The sequence below is a fragment of the Vigna angularis genome, chromosome 9 (genome assembly GCF_016808095.1).
Source record: "Vigna angularis cultivar LongXiaoDou No.4 chromosome 9, ASM1680809v1, whole genome shotgun sequence".
NCBI classification, from domain to species: domain Eukaryota; kingdom Viridiplantae; phylum Streptophyta; class Magnoliopsida; order Fabales; family Fabaceae; genus Vigna; species Vigna angularis.
This window is the reverse complement of record NC_068978.1, coordinates 13,181,243-13,194,804: the sequence shown is the minus strand read 5'-3', so window position 1 is coordinate 13,194,804 and position 13,562 is coordinate 13,181,243. Positions and strand designations below refer to the sequence as shown.

The 13,562-nt window shown below is 30.5% G+C and overlaps 1 protein-coding gene across 1 annotated transcript; it reads right to left on the bottom strand.

Annotated features, from left to right (window-relative positions):
* Positions 1 to 6,725: 6,725 nt before the first annotated feature.
* Positions 6,726 to 8,501, bottom strand: LOC108347304 (uncharacterized). The gene is made up of 2 exons (XM_017586471.2): positions 8,316 to 8,501; positions 6,726 to 7,623 (listed from the first exon to the last, which is right to left on the bottom strand). The coding sequence occupies exons 1-2, from the start codon at positions 8,370 to 8,372 to the stop codon at positions 7,021 to 7,023; spliced, it is 660 nt and encodes a 219-aa protein (XP_017441960.1). The 5' UTR covers positions 8,373 to 8,501; the 3' UTR covers positions 6,726 to 7,020.
* Positions 8,502 to 13,562: the final 5,061 nt, after the last annotated feature.

Below are 13,562 nucleotides of genomic sequence, written 5' to 3'. Positions count from 1 at the left end.
GTAAAAAAAGTTTTTCATATTTATAAAACTGCCACCACACCACTTTTTATAGTTGTTAAATTTTTATATTCCACTAGTGAGGTCTTAGTCTTGGAGGCTTCTAGTATGCTCCAAGGCCCGGAATAGACTAACCTTGTGAGTGTGGTAGAGTGAAATCCATTGGCAATGGCTTTGCAAAGCAGTACAAGCCACCACGAGTGCATGACTCGCCATAACTTGGCAATCATTCTAAGTCTGGACGGTCAAAGTCAGTATTGTGTCATGCATAATGTGTGTTGTATTGAGAATGTTTAGCTATGATTGTATGAATTGTAGTTGGTAAATATTATGCTTGTTCTTTTATTTAAACTAGCTTATCCTGTTGTTTGTGCTTATGTTTTGTATGTATTGATGCTCTTTCCTTTGCAATGATCATCCTGTGGGTGTGAGAAGAGGGAGATGAGGTGTCCTTAGAGTAGGCCCTGGACGGAGGAGATGCTACTGCATAGTTGGATTTAGATTAGCCTTGTGTATAGTTTTGTTAACACCTTGTATATAAAGTTTTAAATTTTATGATTATTTTGGATAACTGTAAAGTTAATACTTTATTTACTAATCTATAATTGTTCTATCTTATTATTTTTGTGACGATTATGATATGGTTTATAACTATATTTTGGAATGTTACAAAAATTAAATTAATAAAATAATTTAGATTAATAAAAGTAAAATGGGTTAAATATGTTTTTGGTCTCTTAACTTTCAGCGAAATTGGAATTAGTCCCTCTTCAAAACTTTGGGCTAATTTAGTCCCCAAACTTTAAAAATGTGTGAATTTAGTCCTTTTAACTAAATTTTGTTAGGTTTATTTGATGTTTTAAGTGCGTTTCATGATAGCATTTGAGTTGTTTATCCCGTTTGACACATTTTTGCTTCAATGTTCACTGATAAATGCGTTTGAAACATCAAATAAAGTTAACAAAATTTGGTTAAAAGGACTAAATTCACACATTTCTAAAGTTTGGGGACTAAATTAATCCAAAGTTTTGAAGAGGGACTAATTCCAATTTTCGCTGAAAATTAAGGGACCAAAAACATATTTAACCCAAGTAAAATTAATACTAAAATTTGGACTTAAATAATAATTTAGTTTTTATTTTCTTTGGGTTTATTCAATTCAGTTATAGTATTTTTTCAATTAAAAATCAATTTTTGTACGGAGAATATGTTGTTTGTTGAGACAAATGACTATTGGAAATCTGGAGAGCCTGCCAAAAAAGTGATTGTGTGGTTGGTTTTGCAACTTTAAACAGATGTGAGGATCCATTGACGGATGTCAACATCCGTCATCTGTTTTACTAAAGGTCAAAACTGGAATGAGGAGGTGCAGGGAGTAGTCTATGGTGGTGTAGGGAACAACATGCTATTAAGTATAGGTTAAGTGTTTAAATATCTGTTATTAATTGATAAATGAAATTAAATGTTTAACAAAATTTAAGTATTTGTAGTAAGGAGATATCTATAGTTTAGTTATGTTTTGTAAAATATCTGTTATTTTATTCTGACGAGGGTTTGATTTTAAAATTATAGAAAATTAATATCTTAATTAAATGATACTTTTGTTTTAGTGTGAAAAAATCACATATACATCTTTAATTATTGATAATTTTATTTAAAGTTATTCAAATTTAACTTAGACATCAAGCAAAGATAATGAAAATAATTTTTTTTAGTGGTACAAATATGATAATCGACAAGGAGCTTGGAATTTCTAAAAGAGAAGAATTACACATGTAAAATTAAAATCTAACTATGTTATTGTTTCATCTGCACCCTAAGCTGGATCAGCTGGAAAACCATCTTTATGTACTTATACTATTAAGGATAATCACAACAAACAAAAAGATGATAAACAAAGAGACAACCACAAAAATAAGGGTAAGCTAATATTGTAAAAAAAATTCAAATCATGCAATTATAATTCATCATACAACACATTTTATTTTCAAATCAAAACAACCTAAACATACAAATAGATTCTAGACTTGATCATCCAGATACATGTGTTATTGTCAAGCTATGGTATTAGTGGAATAGTTGGCTCACTCCAACTATCACACAAAATTAGTTCATTAAACAATGCTTTTTGTCAATGGTACCAAAATATTGAGTTTTCAAATTTAGGAAAAATAAATACTGTATTTCGAAATTTGGTGAGTTTCTAAACTAAATTTTGAAACTCCATAAGTTCCTAAACTAGATTTGAAAATATGGTGAATTTTCTAGTCTAGATTTCAAAATCTATTACATATAAAGAGAGACTAATGAAGAAGAAAACATGTGAAGACTTGGAGGTGCATGGTTCAGTAAATATAAAGAATATAATATATGCGTTTTAGTAAGTAGTAATTATTGTTTATCTAATTTAATTTTATATAAGGTTTTATTGAAGGACAAAACTGTAAACTTGAAAATGCAGGGAAGAATCCTGGAAATGCAAAAAGAAGCCCCCTTAAATGATTTTAGATATTTGGGTGATCACTCCTTCCATCATTTTGTAGCAAATCTTGTTGTTTCCGATCTATGGAGGAACTAGAAGAAGGTACATATGCTACTACCAACTATTATAACTATTATAAGTATAAAGTATTACACTTTATATGTCCGAATCTGTCAAATAGTAATTAATGTAAAAGGTTTCAAATCAATGTTTTCAATATGTGGATTTTTTTTTTCTAATATTATTTTTATATTTTTATTTGCAAATCGATAAGTAAAAAGATCTAAATATGTGGATTTGTTTTCTAATATTATTTTTATTTTTTTATTTGCCAATCGATAAGTAAAAAGATCTAAACATTAAGAATAAAGCTCAATAAATTATAATATTTATTTAAAATAATAATTATTGAAATTTAACAAATAACTTTATCTGCAACTATATTATATCTGAATTAAAATTCAATTAATCATAACTACTATACAAAACTAATATTAAAGATCATTGAATGATAACCATCATTAATTTTTAATACTTAAAAAAGTTTAAACCATTAAATCGTCTTCGTATTTTTAGAAAAATTTCAAGTGGGTCTTCTTGCTGAAAACGGTCTCAATTGGGTCCAAATGTTTGAAAATTAAGCCAATTAAGTCCTCTCCGTTAAGTTTTCACAGACGGCGTTAACAGATGCTGAGCAATAAATTTTTTTACATGGCGTGACATTGTGAATTAAATTGAGTTGGTGAAGTGTTATACAATCAACAATTGCACCTGGATGCTGAAATTTTTATGGTTGGTAGCCTTAATATTTAAAGGGATCCCCAGACTTATACATCTTCGTCTTAGGGAAGAAGAGCTTATCGAAGCCAGAAGAAGAGCACTGTTGAGCTGGGGAATGTCTCGTTCATCTTCGTCTTGCACATGCAAGGGTTGGAGCTTTCAACACTGTAGTGATAGTGGTAGTAGGTTGGGTGTAAAATCCACTTGCTTTTGTGATCACAATGTAGTGTTCCGCATTGCGAGAACCCCTAAAAACAAGGGCAAAAAATTATGGGGTTTCCCTAACTTCAAGATAAGTTTCATGGAAGCATAAATGGTAGTTTTATTTTTTGGGTTTTGACGAGAGAGTCTGTTTTGTTGTTCAATAGGGTGGGAGTGAAAATTTCATTGGCTGCAACTGCTTTCAGTGGTGTAGTGAAGAAGAAATTCATGAAGGAAATGTGGTGAATGTAGAAGAAAGGAGAGGAAGTGTAAGAAATGAAGAAGTGGGTGGAAGTTTGAGGAAGATGGAACAAAGTTTGATGAAGATGGAGCAAACAAATGTTGAAAAGATGAAAATAGCTCATTTAGAGAAAAATGTTATGTTGGAAAAATGGTTGAAGGTGTTATTGGGGATGGTCTTTGTTATATATGTTTTTAATGTAATTATAATATCAATGTTGATTAAACTTGGTTGATTTGTTATAAGAAGTTTATCTATTATAATTTGGTATTGGTAATGTTAATGTGTTTTATTTATAAAGGTTACTAATTAGTGTTTAATATTGTCTGATTTGATTTGTTTAATTATAATGGTTATTAATAAATATATTTAATGGTGAGTAAGCAAAATACATGAATGATCAATTGTAGTCAATAAGGTAAAGAAACCTGATCAATAAGCAATGGTCAATTGTAGTCAATAAACATGATAAAACATTGTCTTATAAGAAAAAGAAACCTGATAATATAACATTGTCTTAACAAAGCCCGTAAACAACATTGTCTTACATTATCAAAATATTGTCTTTTGAGACCTCATCAAACATTGTGTTTCAATATCAAAATACACCAAAATAAAAGTGATAAATAGGAATAACTCTTGAGAGAAAGGAGAGAGACATGAAAGGTGCAAGGTTTTTGTTCACTTTATCACTCAATAAGATGAATATTTATTGGTATGACGTTAGCACAATGTTAATGAATCGGCAAGTGTACCGAATCGCACAAGTAATATAAAATGGTAAGACCGAGTATCGTGTCCCAAGAGACTCTCGGCACTAGACAGTCGTGTGATAACTTGATTAATTAAGACTTAAAGAAAACGAGATCATTGGTTTCAAATGCAAAAACTGAAAATTAAATATGAATGCAAGTTGATCGATAGCAGAGTAGTACAATGATGAACGAATGTTGTTTAATATGAGATCAGTATGTTGTTGGGGTTAGATTTCGCCAAGTTCCCTCTCATGTATGTATGAATTCTTCTTTATGCATTAATGTTAACGTCACTCACTAAATCACTTAAACCCGATTCCAATTCCTCTCGTGTGCTCAGGTACGAAATCCCTAATTCTTTCAATTTCCACCTTCTCTAACCCTATTTATTTTAAAAACTCCTAATCTGAAGATAAGTAAATTCCTAACATAAAATCCCTAATCTAAAGATAAGTAAATCCCTAGTTTAGAGATAAGTAAAATCCTTTTTTACGTAATAATGTATTAAATTAAATAAAAAATTTACATAATAAAACACTTTGACATGAACGTATTAACTGTGTAATACGTCACAATTTGCTAACGCAGTTTGTTAACACTTAATAGAAAGGACTTAATTGGTCTGATTTTCTAAAAATTAGGACTCAATTGAGATCGTTTTCAACTAGAGAACTCACTTAAGATTCTATTACAAATACGAAAATCATATGAAGGTTTAAACCTTATAAATAATGATAAAAAATAAAATAAAATATTATTATTAATTTAATATTATAAAATAATTAAATATGTGAAATTAGAGACACTCCAAACAAATAATGATAGTTATTAAACATTGAAAAACAATTAATTAAATAAAATGAATTTAAAGACACCTACTAAAAAATTATGAATGATAATTAAATAAAATGAAATTAAAGTCACTCCAAGAAAATAATTATAATAATGATATATGTTTCTTTGCTGTTTTTCTTACATCGTTAAAAATTTCAAATATAAGTGTAAAACAAACATATTAAATATTGTTTTGTTCGAGGATCGGTCGTCCTTTTTTACTCAGTTTTTTTTTCGATCATTCAATTCTCTGAGAATGCAATCTACTCTGATGGATTGTTGACATGCAGAAGACACTCTGAACCTCAAGTCAGATATATTTTTCAAAGAAGTTTCTATTTTATTAAGATACATCAATGTTGTTTTTACCTGGACATTAACCCTATATTTATAGAGACTTATAGCAGTCAAACCTATTAATTAATCATTAATACTGTATATCCATATTTGATATGACAATTAAACTATTAATACCTGTTAACTATCCATAAATGATTGTTAACTCTTTGTATATTTCATATAGAACAAATATAGTGTAAAGAGAAAAAAAAATCATAAATATAATATCTTAAAGTTTTGGTTTCAAAATAATATAATTTCTTTTACAACAGTTTAATTCAAATTTATTTTGTGTTGAATTTCCTCGTTGAGTTCCTAGAATGAGCCGGGATGTGTTACTTCATACTTATTAGCCAATTTCTCGTTAATGCATTTAGTTAAAAAAAAATTATTTTGAATTTCACGTTTGAAATTGATAAGCTTTGAAGAAGGATAGGTCTCCAACGCATAAATGGATGATTATCTCTTCTCTCTTCTGTTTATTTTTCACTTTTTTTTTTCTAATAATTATTAAAAAAATTGTATTATAAGTTTAAAATGTTATCCTCAATCTATCATAGGATAATTGGTGCTCAAATTAAAGTTTTCCATACTCCAATGAACACATATGGTTATGTGGACAATGGACTTCCTCTCCAAGACATGACATATATACTTGTTAGCTCACCAAACTGAAAATCTGATCAATAACGAAAGAAAAGCAAAAACACACCATCTTCAATTCCATGTTGTACTCAATTCCAGAAACACAAATATATTACCAAATACACTTAAGGAATCGAACATTCATGAAAAATATTAAATATATCAATTCAAAATGAATTCCTTAGCATGAAATAGTAAGGGAGGAGTGAGAAACTTCAAGTTTATTACATTATTTAACTTAATAGAGTATTCTAATAATATACGATAACTCCACCATATGAATTTATTTTCTTTATAAACTATATTATTTAAAATATTGAGAGTGATAAGAAACTGTTCGATGAAATGCACGAGAGAACTTTTGCCGTGTAAAATGCAATGGTTGTTGGATGCTCTTTAGATCATATGTATATATGCAAGCTGAAGAAAGTAAGTTCATTACACTTTTATCATATAGATGGTTTTCTTGCTATTTTGAAGGTCAAGAATGCTACAAATTTGAACTTCTTTTTCTGTTATACATTCATTGCTTCTTTGGCCTGTGAAAAAAAATTAACAGACCAAATGATTTACACCAATATACACTTAAACACATGAAAAAGAAAAAAGCAAAATAGAAGATCACTGAACAGCAAATGGCTTCTGTTCTATAACACATTCCTAGGAGGTACCCTTCAGACCATGTTATCTATGTTTACTTCTATGATTTCATATTATTCATAATCCAAAATCAAACCTATCAAACGTTAGACTTCAATCTGCACTTTCTTATGAGGAGAGGTGACCCTAAAAATATGTTCCTCTCCAGTGCAGTTGTCCACTTGAACAATCCAACGACTCCTCCTTCGGACAACCCTGTGATTATTGTTACTCTTCAAATTTGGATCTATTTTGGCCACCAACAACCCTTCTCCAATGGGTAAAAATGATGCTCTTAGTTGTCTCCATCTTGAAGCTCTGTGCTTAACATTGTATCCTACCACAACTGCACCATCTCTGCTGGCACCTTTAAATGCTGCTAGAAAAGCTTCCCTTGCATTACTGATGTCACAATCCACAAGCACAAAATCAGCTCCTTTGTAATCTCCTAGCAGAAGGCTTCTCACATCTCCTACAACAAACTCAACACGATCTGCATAAACTCCTAGATCTTTTCTCAATGGTTTTGTCTCTATTTGGTCACAACATACACATATCACACGGCCACCAGTTTGATGAGCCGCTGCAGCCAGAGCAAGGGTGGCTGAACCGGCCACGCCGGCACCGGCCACCACCATGAGTTGTGCATTGTTTCCTGCTGCAAGAGCAGATATGAACTCTACTACATCAGGTTCTTTGTCTCTTTTGGCCTGCAAAAGGACAGCAAAATATATGATACCCTTATAAAGTGACAGTGAAGACATAACACCAATAAAACATTACTCCAACCTAAAAATCTTACACAAATGAGTTTACAATCTTCTTCCTTATATATATACTTGAATTTTCCAACATTAAGGTATTAGAAACCATGATCTTCACCCCATATCACCAATCAGTTACACAACAGAATTTAACATTATACTTAACTCACAATATCCAAAACCTCAAGATATATCATTTTTACTTAGGATACTCAACTAGTGTTCTAACTTAAACTAATGTAAAAGTCTTACCTAAGTTAGGATCAAGAATATGTTCCACATACCCTCTTCCTTTAATCCACAAAGACGTCTTTTAATAAATAAAATTATGCAGAATAACCAAGTTTTAATGCAGATAGTATGTCAATCACAGTAATTAACCTTAACAACTTACAGAACATAATGTCCAAAAATACTACATCACTCATGAATCAAGATTAAATCAAGATTAAAGATAACTTATAATCACTCTACTACTCTAACCTAATAGACACCTTAAGAAACAAAAACAGGAGTTACCAGATTCATCACCTTGATTATTAGATCTCAACCAAATCAAGGCTACAGCAAATCTCATGGGACAAAGAAACAAAGTAACATAAAACAAACCCATCTTAGATATTGGTCTTGGTTCTTACCATTTTGAGTGCTTGTAGATAAGCTTTTTTGGCATTTTCAGGGGACCAATTAGCCATATCGTTGATGTGTTTGTTTCTCTGAAATGGAAGATTTCTTTGAGTAAAACTTTGAGCTAGCTTTGATGTGTAAAAATGGTTGTTTCATGTTGTTGAAGAGGTAAGAAGGTTATACATATATAGTAATAATAATAAATGTGGTGAGAAAACCATAGCTTATCTCCGCTCATGGCATTGAATATTTTAGACTTTTTGAGTTTGGAAGCAACTGAGGGAGGCCGTTATCGTAGATTCTCAAAATTCTGCCGACCAAACAGGCGCCATTAATGTTCAAAGTCTCGTTACAAAATAAATATGATTCAATGTTGCAAATTAGATTCTCCTTTCTCATAGAAACGCAACAAAGACATCATAACACATTTTTTCAATATTCTTTGACGACTCATGGTAAAATTCCTTATTTGACCACTTTTACGTTTGGTGTATATATATATATATATATTTTAACATAAAATTAGAATTTATTTTAATATTTCATTTCAAATTTTTTAAAAATAAATAAATATTATCATTTTAATCTAATTAGTTAAATTTTAACATGTAAAAAAACTATATTTATTTATTTATTTTAAAAGTTTGAGATTAAAATGTTTCACAATTTCATATGGACACAAAATTCAAATTTTGTGTCAAAATTCAAAACTAAAAATATTTAACTCATTTTAAATTTAATACATAATTAGTACACTGTACTAGGACAATTTTCTGTTTTTCAGGTGTGGTTTTATTGCAAAAATAAAAAAAGTTAAAAAAAAAACACCCATTAGACGTCGGTTGTGGTACAACACGACGTCTACAAACGTTTGTCAGTGCACATTCCGACATCCAATGAATCACAGTGGCGTTCGACGTCTCATTAATGTCACCCATAAAGACGTCAGACCGATATCAGACCTTAAAAGTCCAAAATAACAAACGTCTAAAGCTCTTTCTACACCAGTGTTAAAAGTTCTGCAACAGAGTAGTGACACACATTGTGATGCATATATGATAAATTTCAAAACGAATTTGAGCTATATGAAACATATGATATGTGTTTTATGCAAAACATGTATATAATAACATTTAAAACTTTTCTAGCAATTCAGAATAGCAGTTATAGGCATATCAAACCAAATTCGATGACTTAATCGATTACATTACTGATGTAACAGATTAAGAAAATGCAGTTCAGATTCTTTAACAGATTATGAAACTGCTTAATTTGTTAAATTTCGTATATATGATCAAAGTCATATTGTTTGATCATTTGACCTATCATGATCACATTATAACCTGCTAACACAAATTTCTCAACATTCTACATTGTTAGTATCAAAGTAAACATGATATGAGTAGAAGTTGTGTATCAATGCATGATTAGTGAATGGAAATGATCATTTGAGCAATTGACAAAATGATATTCCAAATTCTCACATTCAGAACAAATTCAATAAATTCATTCAATCACAAATGTAATTCAATCACTTCATTTAGATATTGCAAGTATAGAAATAAACTCAAACATCAAAATCATATCCACACTTGATGATCTCAAGGAGTATATGAATAACTTTTGAGCTTTCCTTGAGCCATTGTGTCTCCAATTCATTTCAGTTTCCTGCAAAACAATTGAAAGGTTTGGTTGTAGGTATCCAAAAGAATTTGGGGCCTTTACTGTTAGTTGCCTGTTGTGTTTCCTTTAGGATCCATTTGAATTTTCCTTTAGGAACACCAACCTTCTTGTAATAGCATGCTTTAGATAAATGACCAATGTTATTGCAATAGAAACAGGATATAAAAGATTGTTTGCTGAGATAAGAAAACTTCCTAGCAATGGTTTTATTACTCTTGCCTGTATATCTTATTCCTTGTTTATTTAACACACTTCTTTGTGTTTTCAACAAAACTTTAAGATTGAAACTACCTAGAGTGAATTTTGATAGAGTGCTCATAAAGTATTTTATTCTTTCTAGGTGAGTAGGACAATTCATGAATTCTTGAACATTTATTTCACTCTCACTTTCAGCCTTCTAAATAATTGTATTACAGTTTCCAGCTCTGTTAATAGGCAGTCATTTTCATTAACAAGATTTTCAATTCTTTTCTCTAGATGTCTTTTTTTACTCTTCAGTTTATTAACTTGATATTGCTTTTTCATAGCATCACCGTGTAGCTCTTGAAAAGCATCAAGCAACCGATAATACTTGTCCTTAATAGACTCATCACCAAAGCTACTTTCACTACTATTTGAACAAACTGAACAGCCATCAACCATATGTTAGTCTCTCCTCTTTGAAGCTTTCATTAGAGTCACTTGAAATGCAATTTGAGTCACTATCTTCCCAGGCTATATAGGCCTTCTTCTACTTGTGCTTTCTACTATCTTGACTGGTCGTGTCATCCAGCTTTTGCTTCATTTTCTAGACAGGACACTCAGGTTTGATATGGCCTACTTTGCCACATTCACAACATGTTAGGGCATTAAGAACTTTGCCTTTCTTTCTGTTTTCTCTAGAGTTTCCTGAAAAATTAGAGTTGAATTTATTTCTAGATTTCATAAACTTTGAAAACCTTTTTACCATTAAGTTCAGTGCATCCAACTCTGGATTTTCTGATTCTGAATCAGCCTCTTCAATATGTTTTCTTGAAGCTATTTTGCTTGGAGTCTTTAGGGCAATTGTGTGTTTCTATTCACTTTCTTCCTCCTCTTTCAATCTGCCAAGCTCAAGCTCATGTTCCCTCAATTTTCCAAACAGTGTAGCCATATTCATATTTTTTGATATAGTAGTAACCTTTGGCTGTCAACTTCTAATAAGACTCTTCAAGATCTTGATATTCATTTCTTCTTTGTCAAAAGTCTTTCCCAGGGCAAGAAGGTGGTTAACTATGTGAGTGAATCTCCTTTGTACATCATAGATGATCTCACCACTCTTCATTATAAACATTTCTTATTCTTGGATGAGAGAGTTTTTCCTTACTCTTTTGACTTCATCCGTTCCCTCATGAGTGACCTCTAAAAACATCCCACATTTCTTTTGCTGTTGTACACGTGGAGATTCTGTAGAATTCATCAATTGTGAGTGTTGAGGAAATGATGTTCATGGCTCTGACATTGTAGTGAGCTCTCCTGTTCTCATATGCATTCCATTCAGAGAAGTCTTTGGCCTTTGTCTTACCATTATCAATTTTTATCGGTTCAAAGGAACCATTGATAATATCATCCCATACACCCTTGTCCACTGATTCCAAAAAAATCTTCATCCTAATTTTCCAAAAAGGATAATTCTCTCCTGCAAATAGTGGTGACCTATTTGTGCATGCCCATTCTCCAAACGTCTAAGATATATTGGCCATCAAGAATGTTTCTAAGATATATTGGCCATCAGGAATGTTTTAACAATTAAACAGAAAAGATAATCAATTAAAATTTGAATAATTTTCGAATTTCCAACTCTGGTGTCAATTGTTAGAAAATAGATGTTTTATATCTCAAACCAAGAGGGGGGGTGAATTGAATTTTTATTTAAGAGATTGATATTTTCAAAAGGTTTGCAAAAACTTTGATTTTCTTGAAATCAATAACACAAGAAATGTTGAATCAACTGTAAAAGAGAAAATGATAGAAAAAGATTAACACAAGAAATTTATACTAGGTCGGCGAAGCCTACATCCAGTCCTCCTTCAATAATCTTAGTTGAAGGGCTTCCACTATAATGATAGAGTTAACAAAAATATAAAGATCCCCTCTTAATGTACTTCTCTCCACATTCAAAATCACTATAGCAAATCAAGAAGTGAGTATCCTCACTCTTACAACACAAAGAACAATCACATCTCTCTTAAAACCTTGAAAACAGTCCCAACTCTCACAGAGAAATATCACAACTCTCTTCCCTGACACACCTGCACAGGAACACAATACACAAATTGTATATGATGTATCTGATCTTCCAATCACACGCATAAGATAGTTATTTATAGGATTTTCTAAATCTTGACGCAATATAATCGATTAAGAAATTTATGTGATCTGTTAAGTCTTTCCTTCTACTTTAACAAATTTGTTTCTGTTTTGATTTTACAGATTATACAACGCATGCAATCGATTATATAATTCTCATAAGCTAAAAACAGTCCAGGCTTTAAATGAAATTGATTTTGACATATGAAACGAACTTAACCGATTATGAAACTTATGTAATCGGTTATGTCAACACTTAAGCAAATTTTCAAATCAATTTTAATTCTAAAGAAATCAATACACTAATGAAACATATATTGACATAGCTTCGTGTTTTAATCGATTATACAACTTATATAATTGGTTATTACACAACTATTTGCCCCTATCCTGTTAAGCATAAAAGTGATCTGGAGAAATCTAACTGATTATACACATTGTTAAATCGATTATTTCTACCAGAAATGGTGTGTTCAATTTGTTTGATGCATGATTGATTTACAAATAATGAATCCATATATCAAGCACAAACATAATAATGATAAAGCAAGTGTTATACCATTTGTTATGCAAGAAACTATAAAATTATTCTTTTGTTCATCATAAAAAACATTGATATAAATAATAGGTTTGGCTCCCCTATCAACAATAATTATAAAAGTGATACATTAGCCTATTTCAATTTATCAGGATATTGTAATTTATATTATAAAAGAAACAAGTGTATCTTTTTTCACTAATGAGTTCATCTACTAAATACTACAAATGATAAACTTGTTCAACGTAACACTATGAATGTTTACTTATCTCATCCAAGTCAAAACATCGCTTAAACCAATCAAATCCATATATATATATATATATATATATATATATATATATATATATATATATATATATATATATATATATATATATATATATATATAATTAAAATGAGATTCAAATTTCATCCATTAGACTAATGAAAGTTATAAAAAATTATTTCATTGCTAATTCTATTCATCTACATAATTTTTGATATATAATCAAACACATACTCACATGTATGACAACGGGTCGGGTCGGACACGGACAGTGCCTACCCGTAACCCAACCCGACAAAAAAAAATCCATCCGCTACCAGACCTTATACACGCATGGATACCCACTTAAAAATTATCCGCGGATATTTTAAAACCCGCGGATACCCACAAATATTTAAAAATAAATATTTTTATAAATTTTTAAAATAAAATTACAATAAT

Bases quoted from the DNA above. Each gene is read 5' to 3' on its own strand.
- LOC108347304 (XM_017586471.2), bottom strand. From the start codon at position 8,372: ATGGCTAATTGGTCCCCTGAAAATGCCAAAAAAGCTTATCTACAAGCA. The intron at 7,624-8,315 runs GTAAGAACCAAG...GTCCTTTTGCAG, and splicing joins ATCTACAAGCACTCAAAATG to GCCAAAAGAGACAAAGAACC.